Here is a 25,156-nt window from a genome sequence, read left to right as displayed (position 1 = left end):
TCATGGAAATGCCAATGCTTGAGTGGCAACAACCACAAAAACGCATTGAATTGAAAATGTTTGAATTTATATTGCAAGTTTGACTTGATTGAAGCACTTGATATCGTTTCCTTTTTGACAGAGTCAGCGCAGCCACTTGACAGATCCCACCCGCCATAACTACCCGTGTCCTGTTTCAGTTCCTTTCCATTCAAATGTACTGCAAGAATGCCGAAGGAACAACCACTTCGCTAACGAATGGTCATTCATCATTTCGAGTTGTCCAATTCCGGCTGCTACCTGAAAAATAAACTTTAAACAAGTCAATTGCTCACAGCATTAAACCATTTTTTAAATTAAATTTGGCGAAGTAGTCATGACTATATCTTGTATAACTTTTAACCTTAATTTCAAAAAGGCACGAGTTCATTTTGTGGCATGACTAACTGCACAAAATCGGCCATTGAACACCGAGGACGACAAAATTATTTCACCGTGCGATGCTTAGTTTTTATGGCCCAACCGGACGTCCCGTGCCTACGCAGCCACTGAATAATAAAAGTCACAATTTAAACATTAATTAGAGCCATCGATGCGCAGCCAACGAAAATACCCATCGATAGGACCAGGACCCACGTGTCCTGCATGCCAAACACGCATCACGTAAGCACGGAATCCGTCGGATACGCAACTGCCGAAAAGTTGCGGTGCCCTGTTTAATGTGGATAACAATTTTGGGGTACTTTTTCTTGGCAGTGTCATCCGCAGAGCTGCCCGCCTCCCCAAAAACTAACCGCAAGACAAAATCCGTCGCAGAAGTTGCCCGAGGAGTTTAACGCCATTTTTCGTATGCGTGGTCTGCGTTGATTTTACGACATTTTTGGCAGCTATTTCCATAAACCAGTGTCGCCTTGCACCGCCCCACCCTTGTCTCCTGGTGTGTCCATGCTAACTCCATAAAATTACAAGATACTACCTGTTAGAAGTTTCTCTTCGCCCCAAATTCCAATAAACTTACTGCACAATATTAGTTTTTATGCGGCACACAAAAAAAAAACAAGTACTTTTGCAAACAAAAAAATAGGAAAAAAGAAAAGTAGACACAAAACTGCGAAATCATTTAAGCAAACAGTCACAGACTTTGGCAGTCTTCCGTTGGGTCTACGATACCTGCATGGAAAACTTTCTGGTATGTGACTTTCAGAATTTTTAGTTTTGATTTCAGGAGTTTGCTCCGCTCCCATTGTTGTTGGCAGCTTAGTTTTGGTTTTAGCCTTAGCTGCAAATATTGCAAGTTGGGCCAAAGTCACGTGCAAGTTTACAGACATTTGGTTTGGTCTGGCACTTGGCACCCGTAAAATGGATTTCAGCATCCAGCATCCTGCGTCCTGCACCGTATACTTTAAGCCATGGCTGCACTGTCTGAGGACGAGGACTGTATTCAGAGGAATAAAGTTGTGTCTAGGATTTCAAGAGTAGTTTTTTATATAAAAGAATATTTATCATATTTTTAATTTATAAATTCAATTAAGAGAGTCTTAAATGATACACGTGATATTCTCCACTTCAAGTCTAAACTATTGATGGTCATTGTATGCCAAGTTAGCATACAAGAATATATATCAAGTGTTATTGAAATATGCAAATCTTAAATTCCTTCTATTCAAATTATAAATTTCAAATTCTTAAACTTCCACGCATGCCTATCTCTACAGGACTCTTAATTGTATCTCTATTCAATTGATTACACAAACCTAAAATCAAAATCAAATAAAAGTACTTACGAGTGTGCCTGTGTAACTATTCTACAAGCCACTTATGTTAAGTTCTTCAAGCCCACCCCAAAGCCCTAGCAAATTGTTTTCCAAACATTTTAATTTGAATGAAGTAGGAATAGCCGTGATTTTGGACCCCTTGGCTGCCATTTAGCCACCCAGGACCACCCACTTCCCAGGACCTCCAGCTTGATATTGAAGCGGGCGGGTAAGCAGGAACCGCTCAACACCTTTTGCAGTGAATGGAGCATAAGAAATCATATCAAGTGCTCCACCGTACGGATATAATATATATAACAATTTTCACACAATTTTCCTAACACGTTATTTGCGCGTATTTCATATATCCTTACTGCCAGGATGCCTGCCGCTCCTGTGAGTGTGCGTGTGAATTAGCGGCAAACGGATGTTGAATTGGTTTGCCTTCGTCCTGGCTTGCCAGTCAAGTGAATGGATGTGTGTAGGTTGGTGTGTAAGTGTAAAGGAGCATCTTGTGGCTGGTTTTCCTTGTCCAATGTTGACTGCTTGTTTTTATTCCCTTTTTTGAGCGCAGGATGTGTGTGAGTCCTGGTAGCAGTCCTGGCACGTTGGCGCGCTTAAATCAAAGCAATTTGCCAAGCACAATCGTGTTGTAAATTATCGCCGCAGGATTTTGTTTTATTAAACCGAGAGTGTGTCTGTGTGTGATTCTGCGATATAGCGCGGCAGTTATTGTGTTTGTGAATGTCGGTCTTATTGCTGCTGGGATTATTTAAAATACATTTTAAAGTTCTTCATAACGACTTTAAAACGAATATTACTTTTATTTATGTCAAAATCTGAAGAGGTTGTTCCAGAAATAATATATTACCTTATCATACTAGAAATATTATCACTTTATTTGCAAACTTCCCAGTAGTCCTAATATTTTGTTTTCCTACCTTATCAGAAGAATATAAATTCGTATTTATTTAGGCCCTTCATAATCTCTTATTTACTCAATCAGTGGGGGAGCTAAGACAAAGGATTTTGGGTGTAGAGATTAGTGAATTTTCCTATAAATGGAATAGCTGAAAAGCAAAGGTCAGCAGTTATAGTGTTCACTTGTGGAAAAGAGGTTGAATCCTAAATTATGGCAGTTTCCTTAAGTAGTATCCATTAAAGGGTCGTTAATATATTCAAAGTGACCGTTTGATGTACTACTTTAGGTAGCTCCATTTAAAGTCGGCTAAAATAAGTTTCAAGCATTTCAAGCCAAAGTTTTCATAAATATCTGTGCAAACTAAATCATGTGTTTAAGTAGGCAATACATGGGCGACTAAATAAAATATACTCGCAATGTATAGCCTACATAACTAGTTGATTTTTGCAAGCATCCATTACAAATTAAATACAATTTTAAGTTGAAGTGATTATTGTTATTGAAATCCAGCTACCGTTAAGAAAAAGTCTTGAATATTACCCTTACAAATATCTCAGTTTATCTCGATTGTATTTGTATGGAAATGGCATTCCGATACGCAACCTGTATTATGTTTTCAGGGAACTCATTAGTCAACCTCTGCTGAATCCCTTGACGTGATGCTCGATTCCCCGACAGACAACACTCCGGGTGTTTACATGCATAAATCAGAGTTACGATAAGGTTAATACAATCGCCGTTCCCGACACCTTTGCTTCGCTGGCTTAACACCTCGTTGCCGGTGTCGGCTGCCGGTTGACGGTTGTCGGTGCGAATTTGAATGAAAGAAAGTGCCGGGATAGACAGGCAGGCAGCCGAAACGATTTAGTCGACATACGTAACAATGTTGCCAAAATAGCATGACAACCCCACACACTCACACAACACACAACAACAAAGCTGAGGGCGACAAAAACCGAATGGTGTTAAAGCTGCCATCCTGGCATCGCAGCCATTTCTGCCATTTTTTCGCACGTGTGCCAAAAAGCTTTGACAATGAAAAGTGTGTGTGCCCGGTGGCTGATTCAGTGTGTGACTGTGTCGGTTATGTGAATGATTTTTCACTTTTGCCGAAATACATTTTTTTATAAATTCTGACAGGGCATTTGTTCAGTTCGCTGGTGTCGATCCTGCTGCTGCTCCTTATTCCTGCCATGGCTGATAAAAATGTTTCGCTTCTTTGTTGGATGTTGGATATTTGAACTTCTAAAAGATGGTGACTTATCTCCGTAATAAACATATTGATGAGCGAATAAATAAAATATGTGGGGTATTATTTGTATATTCTCGACACTATATTTTCGCCAAGATGTTGTTCGATAGAGGGCTTATAATTCTCCCAGATAACCAAAACCATTTAAAACAAACTCTTCACACTTCCCACTCCGCACAAAAGCCCCAAAAAATGAGCTGTCAGCTTGGCTGAAAAGAATATCTTCTTTCTTGGGCAGATACAAGCAGTTGGCATAATAAACCGAATAAATATTATAACTTTATCAAGGCTCAACAGTTCACAACTCCGCAAAGTGTTGAGGCGCAAAGATTGATGATTTAGAAAATGGGCAAGTAGACTGACCGACGTCCCGCTGAGATGGACAAACAGTTCTTGGGGTTTTGGGTTGGGTTGGTAGTCCGAATTCCGGGAATATCTGCCTCTCACTGGCCTATCATCGACTCATAATGTTGACATTTTTCCCACAGTTCAATGGGCATTAAAATACAAAAGTGTCTGTTTGCTCTTATCGGTGGGTGAGGCCCGAAAATATCCGGAAGATGAGAAATGAGTCCGGCGAGTGTCCCTTTGTTTGATTGACTTGGCCTGGCCTTTGTTTCAATGACTCGAAACATCTTGACGATAACTTGTCCAAACACAGACAACGACATAGATGTCGGGGGCATATAACTGTGTCGGGGTGGGAGGGCAGGCCGGTGGGCTGAATGGAGGTCGTGCTGATTGAGTTGCTTCCGAGCCTTCAATTCGGTTTATTTTCGTCATTTCTTGGTTCAGTGGGCGGCAAGTAGTTCAATATTTTCAACGTCATTTCCTTGTCATTTACGTTTAAAAGGCACAGAAAATAATTTTTATTAATTGTGTATATTTTATAACATGTTTTTTTAATCAGTTTAGATTTTAAATCAATTTATAACTGTTCTTATAACTGTTTAAATCTATTTAAAAAATGTGGTTTTTATGTAGATTATTATTATTTTTTTCAGTGTATATTCCCTCCAATCGCCATCACATCATTAGGCAACGACACCAGCATTTCTGGCTGCGGGTCGTAGAAGAAAAGAAAATCCAAAGAAATTTCATTCTGTGTTGATTTGTTTGCCTGGCAATTATTATCCTTATCGTTGACATAAATCGCCATTTAATTAGCTCAATGCCTTTGTGTCGTGCTTGTACTTCCCATTGATTTGTTGACATTGTCTAAGTCGGTTAGAGCCCGAAACAGGACCATCGCACTGGGCTTCTGTCCGTCCGTTGTCAATAATGCTCGAGTAGGTTAATAAGGATCACGAGTGTCTGCGGCTGACAGTTGGCAAATATTTTCCTCTCTCGCTCAAATCCCATAATTGGCTCATTTAATTTCCATGACAACTCACGCGAAAGTTGATGCGATAAAATGAGTAATCAATAGGCAAAAAATGGCTATAACTGGGTATCAAAAAAACTTATTATAAGCAAAGATATATTTTTAATTGATAAAATATTCCAGATGAGACGACTATTTATATCATAGAAGATATATATATTTTATCAGGTTTATTACCTCGCTTAACCCACAAAACTTTATACAATAGAATAATTAAACTACCTCTAAAAACAATTTAAATAAAATGTCCAATAAACTTTAAATTTAGCTACCCCTCAGGTGTTTCGGTTTAACAATGTCCAGTTTCAATAAATTGTAGTCCTAGGGTATAGCATATACAACCAATAAATCAAGGGCTTGGCATGTTCATAAATTACAATTAAAACTGAAATATAATTATGTTATCTGAATAACTTTTCTCCGAGGCGGCGGAGCAACGAGTTCACAAAACATAGCCACATTTCCATGGAACAATGCCAGGTGTGGGGCACACACATGGCGACCTTTGTGCGAGTATTTCACCTTTTGGCAACTATTAATTATGTCTCCATTAGACGGACACAATAGTCGGAATGTCGCAAAAGTTTTTCTGTTCGAGCATTTTGGGCATTTTGGCCGGTTCGGGTCCTTTGGCGACCATAAATCTGCATAAACTAAATCCCCGGAATCTCGTTCTACCTATCGTGCTTGTTTGGGGCTTAATTAACATGAAAAGTGGTTTCGCTTCAACCGTATACTGTCCCTTCGGTATCTGCATCTCCTGAGAACCGAAGCATCTTTAAGATGAAGTCGCCCCTCCTGATGCACTTGCATAAGCCGATTAATGTCAGCTCCAAGGCGATTAGCTTCAAGCATTGACTTTTAGCACTTAAAGTGCATTTCCCATCAGCTTGGACACTCACCCATTGTCCAATGGCCAGGAGGAGCCGGCCAGTTGTCCTGCTTGTTCGTATCTGTTGGATGTGTCGCAATATTTTATAGTTTAGCTTTGACCCGGCCACGCCTTGCTCCCGATCCCTTTGACATTCCCATGCATCGTTCATTTTGTTTTCACTGCAATTTTCTTCGTTGTTCTACACAATTAACAGCTATTGCCGTTCTGCCCGGTTCCCTGGCATGCCCCCTTTCCAGCGGTATCCTTATGTGTCCTGCGACTTGCGGACTCCTTTCCCCTTTGGCCTGTTTGTTTGTTTGTTTGTACGAGGACTCTCGCAGTTTGCCGGCTTGTTTGTCTTGTTAGTTGCTTGTGGGCGTGGCTCATTGTAATATGCGTTTCGGATTGTGTATCCTTCTGCGGAATATCGTCCCAGTCCTGTGTCCTGGGTGCTCCTGCCAGTTGGGTGGCTCCCTTCTCCTGAGCCCGGTGACTGTGACTTGCATAATGAGTAACATGTTTGTTCAAGGCCATGGAGACGAGGCTTTTTGGCAGAGTGCGGGGGAAAATGACTTAGTGTTTCAGGTTTTTAAAGAACTTAGCTTAAACTCGATCCTAGTAAGTGATAGGCGAGAGCCTTTAACTTGTAACAGGTATAAACTTTGGTTCTTGTTACTAAATGCTAACATGATTGCTAGGATACTTGATTCTGGTCCAAACGAGCCATCTGAAAATAATTGAATTGAAAAAAGAAACCAACAGCCGGAGAAACGACAATCGGAACTATCAACATCAGTTGCAATTGTGAGGGGCAGCAACAAATGATTTAGAAAATGATTTATGGCACATTCATCTAATTACCAGGACCCGCAGAGTGGCCAGGACACAGGACAGGGCTGGACACAGGAGCTGCAAACAAAAAGCCATGGCCATAGCCAGGATCCTGATGACAATTGTGTCCCATTTGTAGCCGTTGTTGCTCCTCTGTGTGTTTGGGTGTGGCATTACTGTATTTGTCAGCAACATCATTGCCGACATTAATGACGCATGCCATCAGTCAGAGTCGAGCATCGGGGCTTAAGGAGCGGGGGAGTGGCACAACAAGGCCATGATATGGTACCGAATCTAGGGGGTGGGCAGTGGGCCAGACGGGGGCAGGATCTAAGCCTTTTTCCGCGACTGCAGCGCATCAATCGTCATCAGTTGCGAATGTTGCGGCTGTAAAATGGGTTTCGTATTAATATCGCATCAATTATAATTTTCAACTGACAACCGAATGCGTTCCCCATCATCCCATGCCACCCACATTTGTTGCACTTTTTGCACCCCGTTCCAGCCATCTGTTGTTGCCTTTTTTGATTGCGAATGTGATTGACGATTTGGCCTGTTGGCCCTGTTTGTGGAGAGTTGGCTGCCATTCCGTGTAACCATTTTCCATTGACATTAGTCCACAATTCGAATTTAATTTACGTTGTTCGGCGTACGTGAAAAAATACCCAGATCCATGTTATAATGTTGTGATGGTTGTTTATTGATTTAGCATTATGTGTTGTTGGATTTTCGGAGGGGTGTGTCCGCAGCAGCTAATGGATGTTTTGGATACTAGATATTTTGGTTCAACCATATAGTGGCACATAACATGTAAAGCTTAAATTCCCCATCACTTTAATGTTTCAATAAGTTGAGGGAAAAGCCCCTGAAAAATGCATTTCGCCTGAAGCTGAAATCGAAGTTGCTTCTCCGCACACACCGAACAGGCACCTGTCCAAAGCGATGTCGGGACGGAAACAAATCAAAAACTAATTCCTGCTCAACCAAAAGAAACATCCTTGAACAAACCGAGAACAGGATTTCAAAGCTTTTCAATGCCGCCGGCAAGCCCCCTCGCCGGCTCCCCACCTCTGCGGCATCTGTCAGAAAAATAAACAAAACTGCAAATTTTATCGTCGTGAACGTTTATGCACAAATTGCTTCCAGGTTTTAGCGCTGTCGTGTCTGTCGCCTTATCGAATTTCAGGACGAAGATGCCGCAGAGCAGGACTGACTCCCGGATCCGTTTCAGCCTGTGACAATGGCGGAGATTCCGCGGCGGAGTAAAGTTTTCCTGCTCAAGGCGTAAAATGAAATCGACAGTAATTTGTGTTTATCTGTCTCTGTCTCTATCTTCTCCCTATCTCCGTCTCACTCTCCGGCCGCCTCCTTGTTGGAATAACAATTGTGACAACTTTTGCTACTCCTGGCGCGTTTCAAGTAGGTACCCTGGGTGTGTGTGTGTGTGTGTGTGTGTGTATGTGGCCAAAAGTTGAACAACAGGAAATTACTTTAATTCGAAAAGTTGACTCTATCAAACTATGGCATCTAAACGACGTCTGGTGTTAATGTGTGCGACAAATATTGTATTCCCCCCGACTCGGGTTCAATAAGCCGGCTCCATCATATTGTCGGAGTGCCTCCTTGGGGTTGAGGCTGCAGAGCAGCCCTAAGTCACTTTGATGGCGCATAAGTAAGTGCCAATGAATTATTCATGTGCTATTTATACAAAATCGAAATGATAATCGTTCGCTTTAGCATTTAAATCAGTTCATTCTGGCCTCGGTGGGAGGCCACCGAAGTAACTCACTCTACACTTTGGTGGATGACTCCTTGAAGGAGCTCCTGCGATTGGGAAGCAATCCAATTTACATCTGATGGGAGGGATTTTCTTGCAGTTCATTTCTTTAAGGTTAAAGGGGGCTAGCATTTTTATAAGTCTTAAATATATAGATCAAGATTTCTGGCTTTTGACTCTTTTTAGTAAAGAATATACTATTCCAGGTAAGTAGGACTGCCCATATTTCTTGCTTCCCTTTAGAGGATTTTTCTATCTTAAAAGCGATATCCATCTATAATTTCAACGCCATGTGCACCGATTTCCACATACTTGCCACTTACGTAGATGGCCGACCACTTGCCCCTTCGCCGGCTGCTGGAGTTGCCCCACCAATTGACATTTATGACTTGTGCAAGCATGCAAATCCGACGATAACACGCCTCACCACACGCCAAAGTGTGAGCTGGCGAGGTCCTTGAAGAGGCCCAGGGAAAAAAGGCTAAAAACGGAAATGCCATACGCTTAACAGGAGAGTCATGAAAGCATCAAGCTCCTATCTGTATTTATTCATAACTGCAATTTCTAGTCCCTAAGCCACACATATGGCAGTGTGTGTGTCGGGCATGGATTTTTCTGTTAAATTGTCTTGTTGAAAGAAAATCGCACACACTTAATGTCCTGGCAGGGGGGAAATCCGATTTGCATGGCTGGTGGCAAGCTGGCATTGTTGGAATGCATTCTCCCCAGTTGACAGTTGATAAACGACTTGCACTCAGTTCTTAGAGTGTCAAGCTTGCTTTTCGCAATACGTACAATCTGTGAGCCATATATAAAGCGAGTGGATGTGGTGGGAGAGCGGGCGGTCGGGCGACACTCGGCGTATTATTTCAATTCGCGATGAGTGGAGAGCGCCACGAGTGAGTGATGATTGTCAGACAAGTCCTGTTCCTGCCCCACATCCGCATTTCCCCTTGGCAGGCCCGGTTTCTGGGCTTATCGCACACTTGTTGCCGGGCTTTGCATAATTTATGATCTTTGCCGTAATTGCTCTATTTTATGTCTTCACCCAACCAAGGTTTAAAGACCGAAGACCTCTTCCTCCAAAAAGCCGTACTCCTCCGTCGCTTATCGAGGCACTGGAACACAAGGCTCGTCGGCGGCAAGGACTTCGCCACTTAAGCCTTTTAAAATTTATGTCAAATCCATTTGTAAAATACGGCAAACGTACGAGTGGTAGAACCGATTTCTATGCCATTTAAACTACCACCGCACAGTGATTTGAAACTAATAGGCAATTTGTAAAATTAGCTTTATTTGTAAGTATTTATTAAGTTTATTTGTAAGTTTAATTGTAAAAATAACTTAGTAACGCAGACCTCATTTAAAAACAAATTATTTTATTCCAATGGTAATATTTTGCATTACAATCGCAGGCGTTAAGCTTATTGAATCAATTTGAGAATTTTATTCAAGCAATTATTCAAATTTAAACTAGTCGATTGTCTCGACTATTGAAACGATTCTTAAAATCACATTTTGTTTCTTGGCGCTTTGGAATATTAGAATTTGCCATCCTATTAACCAAAAAAATTTTGGTTAGTCCTATTAACCAAAAAAATGTTGGTTAGTAGGATGGGACGAGGCAATAATATAACCTTTTATAATAATATAATTCATTATATCCCATTTCATTTAATACTAAAATGGTATGTGTTTTTGTCCCAGAAAATTTTGACATAAAGACCAATGTGCAGCAAGGATGTCGATTGCAAGGGAAAAGGGTAAAAACAAAATGTGGCAACAGCGAAAAAATCTTGGCGCATTTTCGTGCAGTCGCTGGTCGTGGGAAATATTCGTGCATGGAAAATGTAATTTCAGAGCCCAGAGCACGTTGGTAGTCTCAGCTTTTGGCCGTTTTCTCCGTGTTGCAAGGGCTTTGGGTTGGTTCTTCGACCACATATGCATATATACTTGTATGTTGCAAATGCTACAAAATGGCGACAGCGGCCATGTTCCCCTTTGTCCCTTTCCTCTGTCCACTTCAATATGTGCTGTCTTTATCAGCATCGCCATCGCCATCGTCTTTTCCTTTGGCGGAGCTCTGGAGTTTTTGCCAAGACTTTTATGGAAAATGCATTTAGGAAAGCACTTGGAGGAAGGACGCCCTAACTCAGCCATCCATCGCCGTGTCTTGGTCGTTTTGTCATCTTTTATCTTATGCAAATAGTGCAGAGTGCCAGCAAAAAACTACCTGACGCCATTCGAATGCCAGTTAAAAACCACCAAAAATTCAGCAGTGTGTGCCATATTTACACACAAGATAGTGGCCCGCAAAAAAATTTGGTCACGAAGTGCTGAAAATATTTGCTGGCATTAAACAAAGAGGTCACGAAAGACATCTTCGGCACAGGCCCACGGCTAGGAACATTTTAAATTCTCATTTATTTTGTATTTCGAGAGGCAAAAGGAAAAAAAAACATTTTTCATGCATATGCCGCAAATCAATACGCACTTCAGTGCAAATATGTTTCTTCTGTGTGTGTGTGTGTGTGTGTGTGGGAGTGTGTGGGTGTGCATCCTCATTCACACATACACCCTCCGTGTGTGGGTGAGTGTTGTGCAAATAAAATGGCACCAACAAGCACGCACCATATTGTATTTATGTAAATTTATTTCCGTTACATTTCCGCCGCTCAATTGAAAATCGGCATGTGATTTCCCATTTTTTCCTTCGTTTCTCTGGCGAACATTTGCTGGGCTGTTTTTCCTTGCCAAAGAAAAAAAAATGATTGTATGGAAAAAGTATTTAATAAGAAATAAAAAAAGGAGAAACTGCAAATACGCGTTTTCGTTCGAGGCGCCGAGGTAGGCCTTTGTGGCATGTTAAATGTGGCAAGTCAATCTGAATAACAGATTTTGTTGCCATCATCTTGAGCGGATTTTCTTCTCCGTCCAATTCAAGGAACTCAATTGGCCCGCCCGAGCACCATTGTGGAATATTTGATTTATTGAATATATTTCCCGGAGTTACATTGTGATGGTTATTGAATAAGTTTTCCTCGGTTTTTCTGTCCAATAGATTCCAAGTTCTCCGGGGCGCCTCGAAGTTCAAAGTTTACAGAAATTTAAATGTGTTCTGTACTCTCTTTGTTATAATTTCGTAAAACTATCCCATGACAGGACGAAATTCTACTAAAAAATGTAATACTATCGACCAAGACATTTAGAATTAATTTATTCAGCTGACTTTACATTTCCATTGCCCCACTTTTTCCGGGAATATAATGGTAATTATACTTTCATTCGAACTTGGCTCTGTTCTTTCATTCGTTTGAAATTTTAATTTGGTTTTAAACAGCTTTCTTTGCTCAGAGTGTAGTTTGTAAAGTGGAGCAGCCAATTTAATTTCCTTCTGGCTTATTGTCCTATCTAAATTGTTTGGCTCTTTTGGCTTTTGTTGCTGCTAAAAGCCAAACAATAGCCGTCTATTGTTTGCCGAACAAACTCAGACAAAGGCCAAACTTTTGTCTCCATCTCGCAGTCGCTTAGTGAATTCCAATGGAAGTACATAGCTGTAGCTCTGGATATGGACACATGTTGCAGACGATGCGATGCAGAGGAAATTACGAAACTCTCACTGCACATTTCGCATGGAACTGGCTTAATTAAACGTTAAAAGAACATCAATGAGCCGATGACGGATCAAATACGCTTCATAGCTCATTATCTTTCGGTTGACAATGGAGAATTCCCATCAAAATGTGCAGTCATATGGGGAGCTCCCTCTTTCCCACACACATGTGTTTAATTTCCTGCAGGCCACAAACTATTTGTGGCCTAATGTGGCCCATTCTGGCCATTTATGCCTCCATCTTCTACACTTTTACAAACATCAGTGCCGTTGATGGACTTGCGGAGTTTTGGCCAAAGTTCCCACTGCCACAATGTAGTCGCGAGTTTTCCTCATGTCGCACCAAATGTTGTCTAATAATCCAAAAATAGACCTTAGCTCGGTGGCCGCAAAACTTCGTCCGTCTCCATTCTGGATGGCAAGGAACTTTGCCGGAGTGTAGTGCAAAATCCTGGCCGAGCCCCAGGATGCGGCAACAGCAGCAGCCCGGCGACATTGGCACATTCATCATTTTTGGGAGGCTGTGGCCAGGACCAAGGAGGCGGCATCAGGCAACAGCAGCTGTTGCAGTTCAAGCAGCAGCAGCAGTGGCAGCAACAGCGAGGCAACTTCTTGTCACATGTCACGTCGCCTGCTCAACTTCCCGGGCAGGGGCTTGTGGGGGATGAGAGGCCGTGGCAGCCAAAGAGCGGAGAAAGGACGAAAGAATGTGAAACAGGCCCGATGTCGTCCTTCTCTTTCAGATTTTTCGGAGAATCCGGAAAGTTTTTCTCCATGTCCGGATGAGTAGTGTAGCTTCAAGGTGGTGTTAAGATTTAAGTTACAATTTTAAATATTTATAAGCAACTTAATAGTAGCATTAAATTGAGCTTACTTAGGATTTCCTATTATATACAATGTTTGCTTGCAAAAGCAATTGCAAGTACCATAGGATGGAAGAGCACGAGGCTTCTATGTATAGCCGTGTAATTAAAAACGTTCCTTGTGCGTCTGATCCGAATATATTATATGTTACACCAATTAAAAGGTATTGTTTTAATTAGAACATTTTTATTGAAAAGTCATTTGCTTTTTGAGAAATTTGGGTGAAATATATTTGCAAATATTAAAGTCACTTTTTATAATAAACTTTTTATGGTATAACATTGACAACAAAAACATTTTAGTCTTACCATAAATACCCGTCTATTAGTACTTGTTCAGGAAATTCGAGGTCATAAGACTACATTTTTTCACCGTTTTCCAAATTTTAAGTGTATTCCAATTTTTCCATTGAATTGTTTTTCTGTTTGTTTGAATTTGGGTTAAAAGTGGGAAAATTACGATAAGAGTTATCTCAATGGAAAATGGAAGTTTGTTTGTTCAAAATTACACCGAAGTCATTTCATTTACATGTTCAACGCTGCTTACGTATATTTGAAGCGTTCTGCTGAGTGTTTAGTCAGGTTACCTCTTACTACTAACTATTACTAGGTCTTATTACTATGACATTAACCCAGGACTCAAGACAAGTTCAAGATTTCAACTTGGCATTAGAAAAAAATTAAGATTAATTTCAAAAATTTAGATTCTTGAATAAAGTGTATCTCAACTTTCCTGATTGTTTTGCTTTTAATTATCATGTACGGACCCAATTTACCCATGATATTTATACCCTTGCCGTGGGCAATATTTCTGTCAATTCCACAGTCCAAGTTTTTTAAAAGGGTTTAGGTCTGATCATCATTTCGACAAATGTAAGTGAAACAGAATAGTCGTAATTGTACCAACTTCCCCAATAGATGCTGCTTGAGTTTTTCATTTTACCATCTTTGTGGAAGCCTCCGTTTAGGCAGCTGTAAATTGAAGACAGTATTTGAAAATTATTATTAAGGATATTCAAAAATTTTTTTTACCATATACCTTTCTGCACATTCTCTAAACCACCAGCCACCACCATGCCACTTAGCGCAACTGCCTTCAGCTAGATCATTATCCCTGTCAGTTGTTGAGAATTTCATGTTCAAATGGTAATTGAGGGAATCTCCTGCTCCGCCAGTGTGGTTTCCAACCGATTCCAATAGATAGAAATCCTTCTCACTGCCAATCCTGAAATTATCGTACTTGACGAAAGCAGTGGATCCATCCACTTTTCCCAGACGGATAAGTAGTTCGTGCTGTCTCGATTTAGTTATAAGGTGCAAGTTCTGCAGGCCTATGAAGAACTCTCCAGTCAAATTGCCAAATCCATCTCTGTATTCCGTCCAATTCCGGCCAAAATCCACGCTGCCATCCATCCGTCTTTGAATTACCATCCATCCAGATCCATTGCAAGGAGCCACTAATGCACTCTTTTCAGAAAGCTTTATATGATATATGCCTTTTCCGGAGATGGGACAAGAGTTTATTTCATCACATTTTTCTAGTTTTGTATTTGCTTTAGTTAAGTTTTGGGATATAACATTTATGTGACTGGTGAGATCCCTAAATAAAGCATCCTTGCTCCTTGCCTGTTCAGTCCTCTCCTGGATTTCTTTATCCTTTTTATTGAGTAGTTGGTCTCTTCTTTTTATCTCCTCTTTGTTTTCCTGGATTTCCTTTTCTTTTTCAATCGTTGTATTAATGTTTTTATTAATGTTGTGCAAACAACTTAGAAGTTTTTCATTTTTTTCGTTTATTTGTTTATTTAGTAAGTTTATAAGCGTTTCTTTATTTATAATTTCATTGTTTTTTTTGTTATTCTCAATTTTTATGGTCCGTATCAGCTCTTCATTGTCACTTTGTGTTTTCATAAGAGCTTCGTTGCTTTTGATCAGTGCATCTATTTGTTCATCTTTTGTTTTAATTTCACTTAACGCGGCTTTAAAACAACTACCACTGCACTCAGCCGACCTTATAAATTTTTCTGATACTTTAATTTTAGAAGACTCTTCGTCGGCGAAAGTTAAGTCTGTCAGGACCAAAACAGACAGAATTGCAACTAAAACTCTCGGTTCCATGGCGTGCTTCCAGGTCTCTATGTTACGGTGGAATGAAAACTAAGCCGGGCTTGTCTTAAAACAAAGAGCCTATCCACGAGCCGGGCTTGCCTTATCTGTTTCGAGGAGAACAGTTCCAGCCTTTCCCAAGGTTATCAGTGTCGTCTGCTGTAGCAAGGGTCGCATCGGGAAGATTATTTGGAAATTATCAAAATTTCTAAATGTAAATTTTCTTTTGTATTGGCTGAACTCGTCGTATGCACTTACGTAAATATCTGTGTACTTTATAGGATCGTAAGTTATTCATTTCATTTCAAACTTTTGGACAAAATGAAGCTAACTATTTCGACGGTGAAAATTGGCAAACATAAGAGTATACTTCATTCATTTGACGAGTCATTTTGCCTAGGGACCATCTAGGGTTCAGCACTAAAAGTGGGATAAAATGGAGCTACTAAGCCAAGGAATAAATCAAAGGACTGGAAAATTAGTTTGGAGTTAAAAAATGCGACAATTTTTTGCGACAATGAGCCAAAGTTCATATGCAATCTTATATGCTCGGGCTTAAACCACCTTCGTGTTCATGTGGACCAAGTAAATCCTAATTATGGCTCATAACTTTAGAACCACAACACCAATTAAAGTAAGAAGAATTTGATTTATTATTTCTACACCGAAGAGTTGGAAATCTTTCTCTTTGAAGAATATAATATGTAAACTGTAATAAATGCCTTGATCCCCAACCGATGAGACAAATGAGTAGTGGACTGTAGAGTTATATGTTCTTGTCAGTTTCGCTGTCTAATTGGTACTAAGAAAATTTACATTTGTGGAACTTAACGATAGGTGTGTGTGTGCATACATGTTGTGGATTGTAAAGCTAGTTGGTATAGAAAATATAAAGATGACAATATGGGATAACTTATAAACTATGTATCGATAGTCCATTCCTAAACATCCCGGGCCACCCTGAAACACGGTTTCTGAACTGAGTAGTTTCGCAATTTTCGTTATTGGCCGGGTTTTGAGCCGGATGATCCGGACTGCTCGAACCATATTGTCCTTTCCTTGGAAAGTGTCGATCACCTTCGCTAGATGCCATAATGCTGGTGGTGTGTTGGACTCCTTGACGAGCGCAACGCTGCCGATCGAAATGTTAGGGGTTGTCGTGGTCCACTTAAGACGCTGCTGATGCTTCGCCTCTGCTGACAACTGCGAATGTTGGATTCGTCCACCTACTCTTAGCAGGTTGTCCTTGTCGATGATTGGTGAGATCTTGACCAATTGAGATTGGTTCCCTAGAGCCTTGTTTGCGCGTAGTAACTGGATCTCCTGTTGAAAACCAGCTTGAGCGTGTTGCAGCCACCGAATCCTTGCTGCCTTGATCTCATCGAATGTTAGAGAATTCGATGTTTGTTTCGAAGATGGGTGCTTCATGCGATGAATGAAGCGCAAAACGTAAGCAAGTGTGTGTATAAGCTTCAGCCAAGATGAGTTGCGATTGAGAAGCTTATCCCATGGGTTGTCCGTCGTGACATTCGTCTGCGCAGCTAGGTAGTTACTTTTGACTTCACCATGTATGCGTTTGTCTGAAAGAGAAGTACTGTTGTGAGTATTGTTCAATTTCACCAAGAATTGATCCTTGTCCCTCAGCCATGAAGGACCCTTCCACCATAATTGGAAGTCAATGAGCTCGGATACTCCCAAGCCACGGGATGCGCAATCCGCTGGGTTCGATTTTGAGTCTACATGCCGCCATGCATGCTTCGGGATGGTTTCGAGGATTTCTGAAGTGCGGTTCCCAACAAACGTCTTGAGTTGGGCTGGTAAATACGATAACCATGACAGGACTATCGTCGAATCACTCCATGCGTAGATCGTTACGTCGTTGTTCATTAGTCCAGCTTTTATGGATTGCAGAAGTTGACTCAATAGAAGTGCGCCACATAGTTCCAGGCGCGGCAAAGACTGCTGCTTCAAAGGTGCCACTCTTGTTTTTGCACCAGGTATGGCGACCGAAATGGTTCCATCGTCGTTAACCACTCGGCTAGGATATTTCGATAGGTTTACATTGTACGACAATGTGTCCTCTCCAGGGTGCCACTGCAGCCCTAGCACTTTGACTGGTGATTGTGAGGAATCCGTGTTACCCTTTGGTTTGATGCGTTTGGTATTCGATACCCATTTCCCGAGCTCTAGGTTAGCACAGGACATCAGTTGGACGAGTTCGTCCCTGTTGCGTAGCAGCTCATCCTCACTATTTGCTCCAGTGAGAACGTCGTCGACATAGAAATCTTCCAACACGATTTTTGCTGCGTTTGGAAACTCGTGCTTATGGTCAGCAGCTAGTTGCTCTAGCACTCTGACTGCTAGAAATGGTGCGCATGATGTTCCATACGTCACCGTGCATAGTTGGAAGTGCTTGATAGGATCTGACGGATCCTCTCTCCATACTATTCTCTGATAGTCTCTATGTTTTTCGCTCACCCAGATTTGACGGAACATCTTGACTATGTCCGCTGAAAAGACGTATTTGTACATACGGAATCGCAAGCACACAAGAAAATAGGTCTCGCTGAATACTCGGTCCAATCGAGAGCGTGTCGTTTAAAGCCATGCCTTTGGCGTCTTGATATGATCCGTCGAAAACCACTCGAAGTTTCCGACCTAATACGGGATGATGTGGCAGGTAGAAATTCCTACCCTTGGGAATTTCGCTCGGTGGGATTTCTCGTATATGGCCTAGCTCCAGGTATTCCCTCACGAACTTTACGTAATCGTTACGTAACTGTTCATTCTGCGCCAAACGTCGTTTAACTGATTTGAACCTCTGTAGCGCTCCTTGAAGTGTATCTTGTTTGTCTCTAGTGTGTGTTGCAAGAAAGTGTTTCTCCACCTCCTCGTCTTCAGGTTGAACTTCTGCTTTGCGTTGTATGCTTTCCAGTTCCCAGAACCTTCTGAGATAAGCATCGATGTCTATTGTTGTTGTAAGTGCTGTAGCGCTGCATGCGCGTGATGAAAGCAGTGATGTAATTACCCATCCGAAAATTGATGATATAGCAATGAGCTTTCCTTTGTCGTCGTAGATCTTTCTCCCAGTTATAACACTCCAAACGTGTTTGCTACCCAAAAGAATGTCAATTGGGGCATTTGTGCTAAATTGTGAATCTGCCAGTTGCAGATCGTTGAAACCTCGAAGTGCAGACGCGTCGATGGCCTGCCTTTCCAATGATGACGTAATTTTTCCAAGCACATGAGCCTGGACTACCAGCTGATCTTGCGAAATACGGGATTGGATGCTTATAGTGCTGCATCCCCTTGTAGTGTCTGCTTTGGTTGATGAAATTCCCGTAATCAGTATGCGTGATGGCGTACGAGCCAAACCAAGTGTTTGTATACAGCGTTCAGATATGTACGACAGTTCTGAACCCGTGTCCAATAGGAGTCGACATGCTACCAAATCTCCCTTTGCGTTGCGAACGTTGACCATGGCCGTCGGCAAGGTGCTCCTGTTCCATCCAGTTGATTGTGCGATGTGACTCGTAGTCACCGTTGAGATGTTTGCGCTAGGATCCTCCTGATCCTCACCAGTTTGTGCGATTGTTCCAATAGCCTGTTGCGTGCGTTGCAGGTGCAACAGTGAGTGATGCTGACCTTTACATTGTCTGCACTTGAACGTGGATTTGCATTTCCTGACCCCATGACCAGGTTTTAGACAATTGTAACATAGAGCGTTTTCCTTGGCAAACGAAACCCTCTGTCCTGCTGACATATCCAAGAATTGTTGGCATCCATACAGACGATGCTCTGTAGAATGACATTTGCTGCACTTGTTTCCTTCAAGTACAACCAGCGAATGTGTGACCTTCCTTGTCTTGTCACCGATTGAGGCTGTAGTCTTGCCTCCGATTGTTTCCCGCTTGCTGAGCTCTAGTTCCTCGCAACGTGCATCCAAAAATTTGAAGAATTCCTCCAGTGTGGGTGAGTCTGTCTCCACACTGCGCTCGATCCACCTGCGTCGAGTATCTGCATCCAGCTTCTCCAGCGTCAAGTAGATGATCCAACAGTCTCGTCCTGTTTCCTCTATGGCATCCAAACCACGCACTATTTCATTGGCGCCGTCTGACACCTTCCGTAATGTTGTTGTATCCGACCTTGTTGTTGTTGGCAGCTTCATAAACTGCTCCAATAGTGAATTCACGATGTGCCGTGGACGATTATATCTTTCATTAAGTCGCTCCCACGCAGTGTTGTAAGCTGAATCCGTAATAGCCAAATGTCGTACCAGATTCGCAGCCTCGTCGATCAGAAGAGATTTCAAATGATGAAATTTGTGCGTATTTGTCAAATTCGCCTTGTTGTGAATTGTGCTCTCATATATGTCTTTGAAAGCTGGCCACTCTGAATAATTGCCAGCGAACCGTTTAATTTGAATTTTAGGCAATTCGCTTTGAGCTGATGCCCCTACCATTTGAGCACTACCTGAATTCGCCGCGTAGGCGTCTCCTCCTTTAGGTCTCGACATGTTTGCAGTGGCTCGATTTGCCGCCAACTGCTCGAAGAGTTGTTGTTGTTGTAGCAAACTTATTATTGCGTCGTTGTTTTGCAGCACGCCGCTGCCGTTTTCACTGTTCCCAATTGATGGACTAGGTCTTGTACCTACCATCGCCGAAAGTAATGCATCTGCCCTTAGATATTTTTCCTCGTAGAATATGTTGTCATGCTCCGGATCCACATAGCCATCTACTTCGTCGAGCATAGCTATTTCATCACCAAATCTATTGAATTCTTTCCATGTTGTGTTGAGATGCTCCAGCCGCGAAGACACCTCTGCCCGTGTGGCGTTCGAATGTTGCGCGTCCTCAGCCCAAGCCAAGCTCCGTGTGATATTGGCCTTGAGTCTGGCGCGCCCTTTTGTCAATGCTTTTAATTGGTCCATGCCGAGAAACAATTACAAATGAGAACCAATGCACAGAAAACTACAAAACAAATCCGGATGCGAAGGACCAAACAATGATCCCCAACCGTTAAGACGAATGAGTAGTGGACTGTAGAGTAATATGTTCTTGTCAGTTTCGCTGTCTAATTGGTACTAAGAAAATTTACATTTGTGGAACTTAACGATAGGTGTGTGTGTGCATACATGTTGTGGATTGTAAAGCTAGTTGGTATAGAAAATATAAAGATGACAATATGGGATACCTTATAAACTATGTATCGATAGTCCATTCCTAAACATGCCTTGTATTTGAAATTCCTTTTGAAATAAAAAAATTCTTAGCACCAAAATTTATGTCAGAAATTTTGGGAGTGACAGAGTTTGTATTTAATATATGCTTCTCCTCTAAACTGATATCTAACTCAATTTTTTTTAGACAGTTGAAAATCATTATTATTAAAGCTCTTTTTTTTTTATATAAGTGATGATTGATTTTTTAAATAAGTCGGTAAGATGATTTTTTTGAAATTATAAAAAGAAAAAAATTTTTTTCAAAAATGCTTTTCAGAACGTTAAGAAAAAAATTGTAATTTTTTTAATTAAATATGTTTATTTTTGGGAAATCAGTATATCGTATTTTACAGCTTTGTATCGGATTGGTGATCGGAGTGTTAGCTTCGGCGGGAAGGAAAGGTTCTTAAGCCTTGCCCTTGCCATTGCGCCTCCTCACGGAGGTGCGGCGACGAGCACCGGCACGACCACGGCGACCACCGCGCCTGCGTCCACCGCGACGTCCGGAGCGGCGGGTCTTGCGGCCACCGCGACGACCTCCTCGGCGTCCACCTCGGCGTCCACCACGACGGCGACCGGCACGGACGATGCGGCGAGCACGGGCGTCATCCTTGTTGGGGCGCACAATGGTGTCCTTGTCGTTGGTGGTGGTGTCCTTCTCCTGCTTGTTCTCAGTGGCGGCACCGTCTTCACTGCGGCCCTCCAGGTCGCTTCTCTCTTGCTCCTGCTCCTGACGTTCGAGCTCCTGCTCTTGGGAAGCCAGCTCGGTGTCCTTCTCACCGTCTGTGGTCTTCTCGACCAGCTCGGAGCCACGACGGGTGCTCAGGACGCGGCTGCGCTGGGCCGCCGCCTCGCTGGAGGCCATCAGGCAGCAGAGGGCCGCCAAGGCGAAGATCAGGGCGTATTTGGCTGACATTGTTGCTCGAACTGTTGCTTGTGGAAGGCCGGAAGTGGTTGTGATACTTTTGAGGTGACACCTCCGGTGTTTTATACTCCTCGATCCAGTCCAGAACTTTGGGTTCACCATCTGTTCAAATGTTATCCCACTGCAAGATGTTGCATTACACCTGCCCGCAACTTACAGCTTAAACCTTTTCCCCACTCCCTTAAGACATCTTCAGCTGTGTTTGCTCCCCACCCGCTCCCTCACCAAACTCGATTCGATACCGCCCAGCTATTAATTTGATCTTTTGTTTAGCTTACCTCCCCGCCTTTCAACTGCAGCCTTTTTTCCCCGACTGCCTTTTCCCGGCTCACGGTTCATTTCCTTACAAATTGCTTGCCCCTCGGCTGGCTTCCTGAGCTGCGTCCGCAAATAATTGGTTTCGCCTTTGCCCCAGCTCCCCAGGCTAAAACTATGATTCCTACAGCAGCCAGTTGGCCAGACGGCTTGGCCAGAATATCATTTAAAAAAAAAGAACAAGCCAATTGTACACAAAAGCGTTTTAGTTGCGCTTTCGTTTGATTTAGTCGAGCAATGCCCGTGGCCCCAGGGAGGTATTGGTAATTCAGAAAGGATTTCAGAGTCTGCGGAGCTTCCGGAATCGGAAATTGCACTTGGAAAAATATTCAACGATTGGTTGAATAATTCAGTTATTTCAGGAGAGCTTTGGCTTGAGAATAACGGATATTTTCAAATAATCTATTCAATAAGATCAACAAAAAAGAAAATACATTAAAATAAATTATAACTCTATGGATTAAAGAATTAATATTTTTCACTGAAGGTAAAACTAACTCCAATCCACGACTATTAAAAACTGCAGCGCAAACATCTGGCGGCGTTTTAGATACACACTTAAATGAATTAAAAATTGTTTTTCCGTAGCCCTTAACTTTTTAGTTGAACAGAGTAGGATCGCAGGATGCTAGAGCTATCGGGATGTATCTTTTGGCAACTTGCCAGCAATCAAACTTATTTATTGCGCTTAAACGCTTTGCCAATAATTTCTGCTTCGGCAGCTGGTGGCGCAACTCGAAGGTGGAGCACGTGCCACCGGAAATCACGTGGCCGACATTTGTTGAAATGATTTACAATTGTTGATTATTTGGCCTAAAGAGCAGTTCCCCCATAGCTTGTGCCAAAAAGAAATTTCACACAATCTTTAATATGATTTAGGGCAGTCATGTACGAGCGTCGAGGGGTGTTCAATTGGTTCATGTAATGAAATAGAATTCATTGGCGTAGCCTTGGCTCCGATTCGCAGGACTCCTGAACTAGTGCGCTTGAAAAACTAATTAAAAAGCGCTTACAGTGTGAACAAAGGATTTTCAATTTCAGTCAACAAAAGAGGTTTCACATGTCCCATAGCCAAGGACTGGACATGTCCAACTCGGAACTGCTTCGGATGCTTGTCATAGTCTTGGCTGGTTGGACAAATGGCTCGAAGAGTATTCTGACCAATGATTTCGGTGACTACACATGGAACATTTTTTGGAAATCTTTTTATTAAATATATTAAATAATAGATTTATTTTTAATGTTTCTATTAAAATTAAGTAAAAGTAGTCTTGACTATTTTTATATATGTACACACACATGGTCACTTAGTCGCTAAACTTAAATTCACTTTAAATATTATTTCTCATCTTGGCAGGCTGGGTGAAGGATGTCAGGTAGTAGAGATCGACACGTACTGTCACACCACTTCAGTCACCTGGCCGAGCTTAACACATCTGGACTCAAAATAACACACAAAAACAGAATATAAAACATTTATTATCGGCACGCCGCCAATCTCTAAGCCAAGCTTCAAAATAGGCAACAAAATGTCCCAGCACTCGGGTTTTGAGGAAGCCTCATCCTCGAATGGACGGTTAAGGATAAGGTTCCTTGGCCAAAACCCCGACAACGACGTGAGCCTGCCGCCTATTGATCTGAGTCTAGCGTCCTCGAACGAAAGCCTGGCACTAGAGGATACCGAAAGCGATGACGAGCTCTCAAATGTGGCTACGCCCAGTGGCTTCACGGAGCGAGATGCGGCTAGCAATCTGGAGCAGCGTCTCAACGAAGTGGCCCGCTGCGTGGTGTGCAAGAACATATCCTTCACGGCCCTGTTCCAATGCCAGCGGGGACATCTCATCTGCGCTGGCTGCTACGAGATCCGCGTTCACGACAAGTTGCTTAGTGCCGGACTAAGTACCTGTCCGGAGTGTGGGGTGCGGATCAATATCCGGGAGCCCAGTCAGAATGTGGTGGTCGAGAGCACAGTGGCCGAGATGCCGGTGGCCTGCGAACACTGCGCCGCCAAAATGCCGCGCTCCGGTCTGCGAGAGCATTTTCTGCGCTCCTGTCCCAAGCGCCTGGTGTCCTGCCAATACCACAGATTGGGCTGCGACTGGGTGGGCGAGGCCCCGTGGAAGAGTGAACACGAAACGGTGTGTCCAGTTGTTGGCAAGTCTGGGTTAGAGCTGCTCGAGAGTCTCCAGTTGAAGCAGGACACCCGGGATGCCAAGCAGCGGATTATCAGCCAAATCCTGACGATAATGCAACTTCCAGATTTGAAAATGCGACGGCTGCAAGTTCTGCCCCAAAAAACCCGGGAGGGCTTGTTTCCTCTGGATACCTTTGTCAGTGTGGCCCGGTTTCAGGCCTACCATCACCGGTGGGAAGTGCTTCTCAAGTGGGAGCGCCCGAACCAGCCGATCGTCTCGAAAGAGTTATCCGAAGAAGGAAGTGATAAAAGCTCTCCTAAGGAGGAGTCAGATATTGCACCGGAGACTTGTTATTCGGCTTTCAATACTTTGATGTTCAAGTTGCGCCTTGAATCCGCCGCGGATTGCCGCTCCACATTGGTGCTCAGCTACACCTTCGTCCAGGGCACCTATTCCGAGGTGCGATTTCTTCCCAATCTTTGTGAACGTTGCGAGTTCTCTAAAGATCGCATTATGAGTCCACCCTCGATCTTCTACAGCCACACAAAGACGCACTGCAGCAAGCTGGTGAACGAGCGTGGCATCTTTACACGCCTCCTGATGGTTATGAACTAATCAAAGTGCCCCCAGGGAGTTGGAGCATCGTAAAAGATACAAGGTTACTTGGGCACGAAGATCTTAGGTATGATTGCTCATATTTGTTCGCCGATTTTTCTTTTTCGCTTCCTCGATCAGAGCGATTTTTGGTGGACGTTCGGCTTGTTCTTTGGGAAATTAAATTGTTCTCAGTTCAGTTGAGAGCCAAAACCAAAAAAGAAATTACATGTTAACTGTCAATACTGGTATTTAATAAATTTTCACATATGACAATCAAAGCCATTTCAATTCTGTTTCACATCCCAGCTCCACAGTTCACCATTTCTTTCTTGAAGTTTAGTCAGAAGCCCATTCCTGAAGGCCTCAAAATGAAATGGCTCAGAACCAGCAAAGGTCCCGGGACGCAGTCCGCCGCCCAGCCAATCCGACTAAGCCTTTTCACGGCTCGGGGGGCCGAAGCGTCACCTGCTGGGGGCCAGGCCCTGACAGCCGAGTCGAGTGCACATTTGCCTAAGTTATTTGACTTTCTCCGGGTTCCGCACAAAGGGCCCAAAGCAGCAAAAGAGCAAATGTGTGGGCCACGTTTTCAGCCTTTTTTCTTGGTGCCTTGT

General features: G+C 42.7%; 4 protein-coding genes across 4 annotated transcripts; 1 reads left to right on the top strand and 3 right to left on the bottom strand.

The window, feature by feature from the left end:
• Nucleotides 1-13,575: 13,575 nt before the first annotated feature.
• On the bottom strand, nucleotides 13,576-15,480 carry LOC26513896 (microfibril-associated glycoprotein 4). The gene is made up of 2 exons (XM_014905143.3): nucleotides 14,289-15,480; nucleotides 13,576-14,221 (listed from the first exon to the last, which is right to left on the bottom strand). Exons 1-2 carry the CDS (start codon nucleotides 15,362-15,364, stop codon nucleotides 14,086-14,088), a joined length of 1,212 nt encoding a protein of 403 aa, XP_014760629.2. The 5' UTR covers nucleotides 15,365-15,480; the 3' UTR covers nucleotides 13,576-14,085.
• On the bottom strand, nucleotides 15,434-20,282 carry LOC123257383. Its single transcript, XM_044716209.1, has 4 exons — nucleotides 20,007-20,282; nucleotides 17,927-19,640; nucleotides 16,397-17,862; nucleotides 15,434-15,511 (listed from the first exon to the last, which is right to left on the bottom strand). Exons 1-4 carry the CDS (start codon nucleotides 20,280-20,282, stop codon nucleotides 15,434-15,436), a joined length of 3,534 nt encoding a protein of 1,177 aa, XP_044572144.1.
• Nucleotides 20,283-20,872: 590 nt separating this feature from the next.
• On the bottom strand, nucleotides 20,873-21,562 carry LOC6505664 (protein nemuri). The gene has a single exon (XM_001964946.3). The coding sequence runs from the start codon at nucleotides 21,487-21,489 to the stop codon at nucleotides 20,980-20,982; it is 510 nt and encodes a 169-aa protein (XP_001964982.1). The 5' UTR covers nucleotides 21,490-21,562; the 3' UTR covers nucleotides 20,873-20,979.
• Nucleotides 21,563-23,342: 1,780 nt separating this feature from the next.
• LOC6504369 (cysteine and histidine-rich protein 1 homolog) lies at nucleotides 23,343-24,563 on the top strand. The gene has a single exon (XM_001964945.1). It carries the CDS (start codon nucleotides 23,343-23,345, stop codon nucleotides 24,561-24,563), a length of 1,221 nt encoding a protein of 406 aa, XP_001964981.1.
• The last annotated feature ends 593 nt before the right edge of the window (nucleotides 24,564-25,156 follow it).

This window comes from Drosophila ananassae, chromosome 3R (genome assembly GCF_017639315.1).
Source record: "Drosophila ananassae strain 14024-0371.13 chromosome 3R, ASM1763931v2, whole genome shotgun sequence".
In the NCBI taxonomy this organism is placed as follows: domain Eukaryota; kingdom Metazoa; phylum Arthropoda; class Insecta; order Diptera; family Drosophilidae; genus Drosophila; species Drosophila ananassae.
The sequence above is the reverse complement of the archived record's forward strand: the minus strand, read 5'-3'. Positions and strand labels throughout refer to the sequence as shown.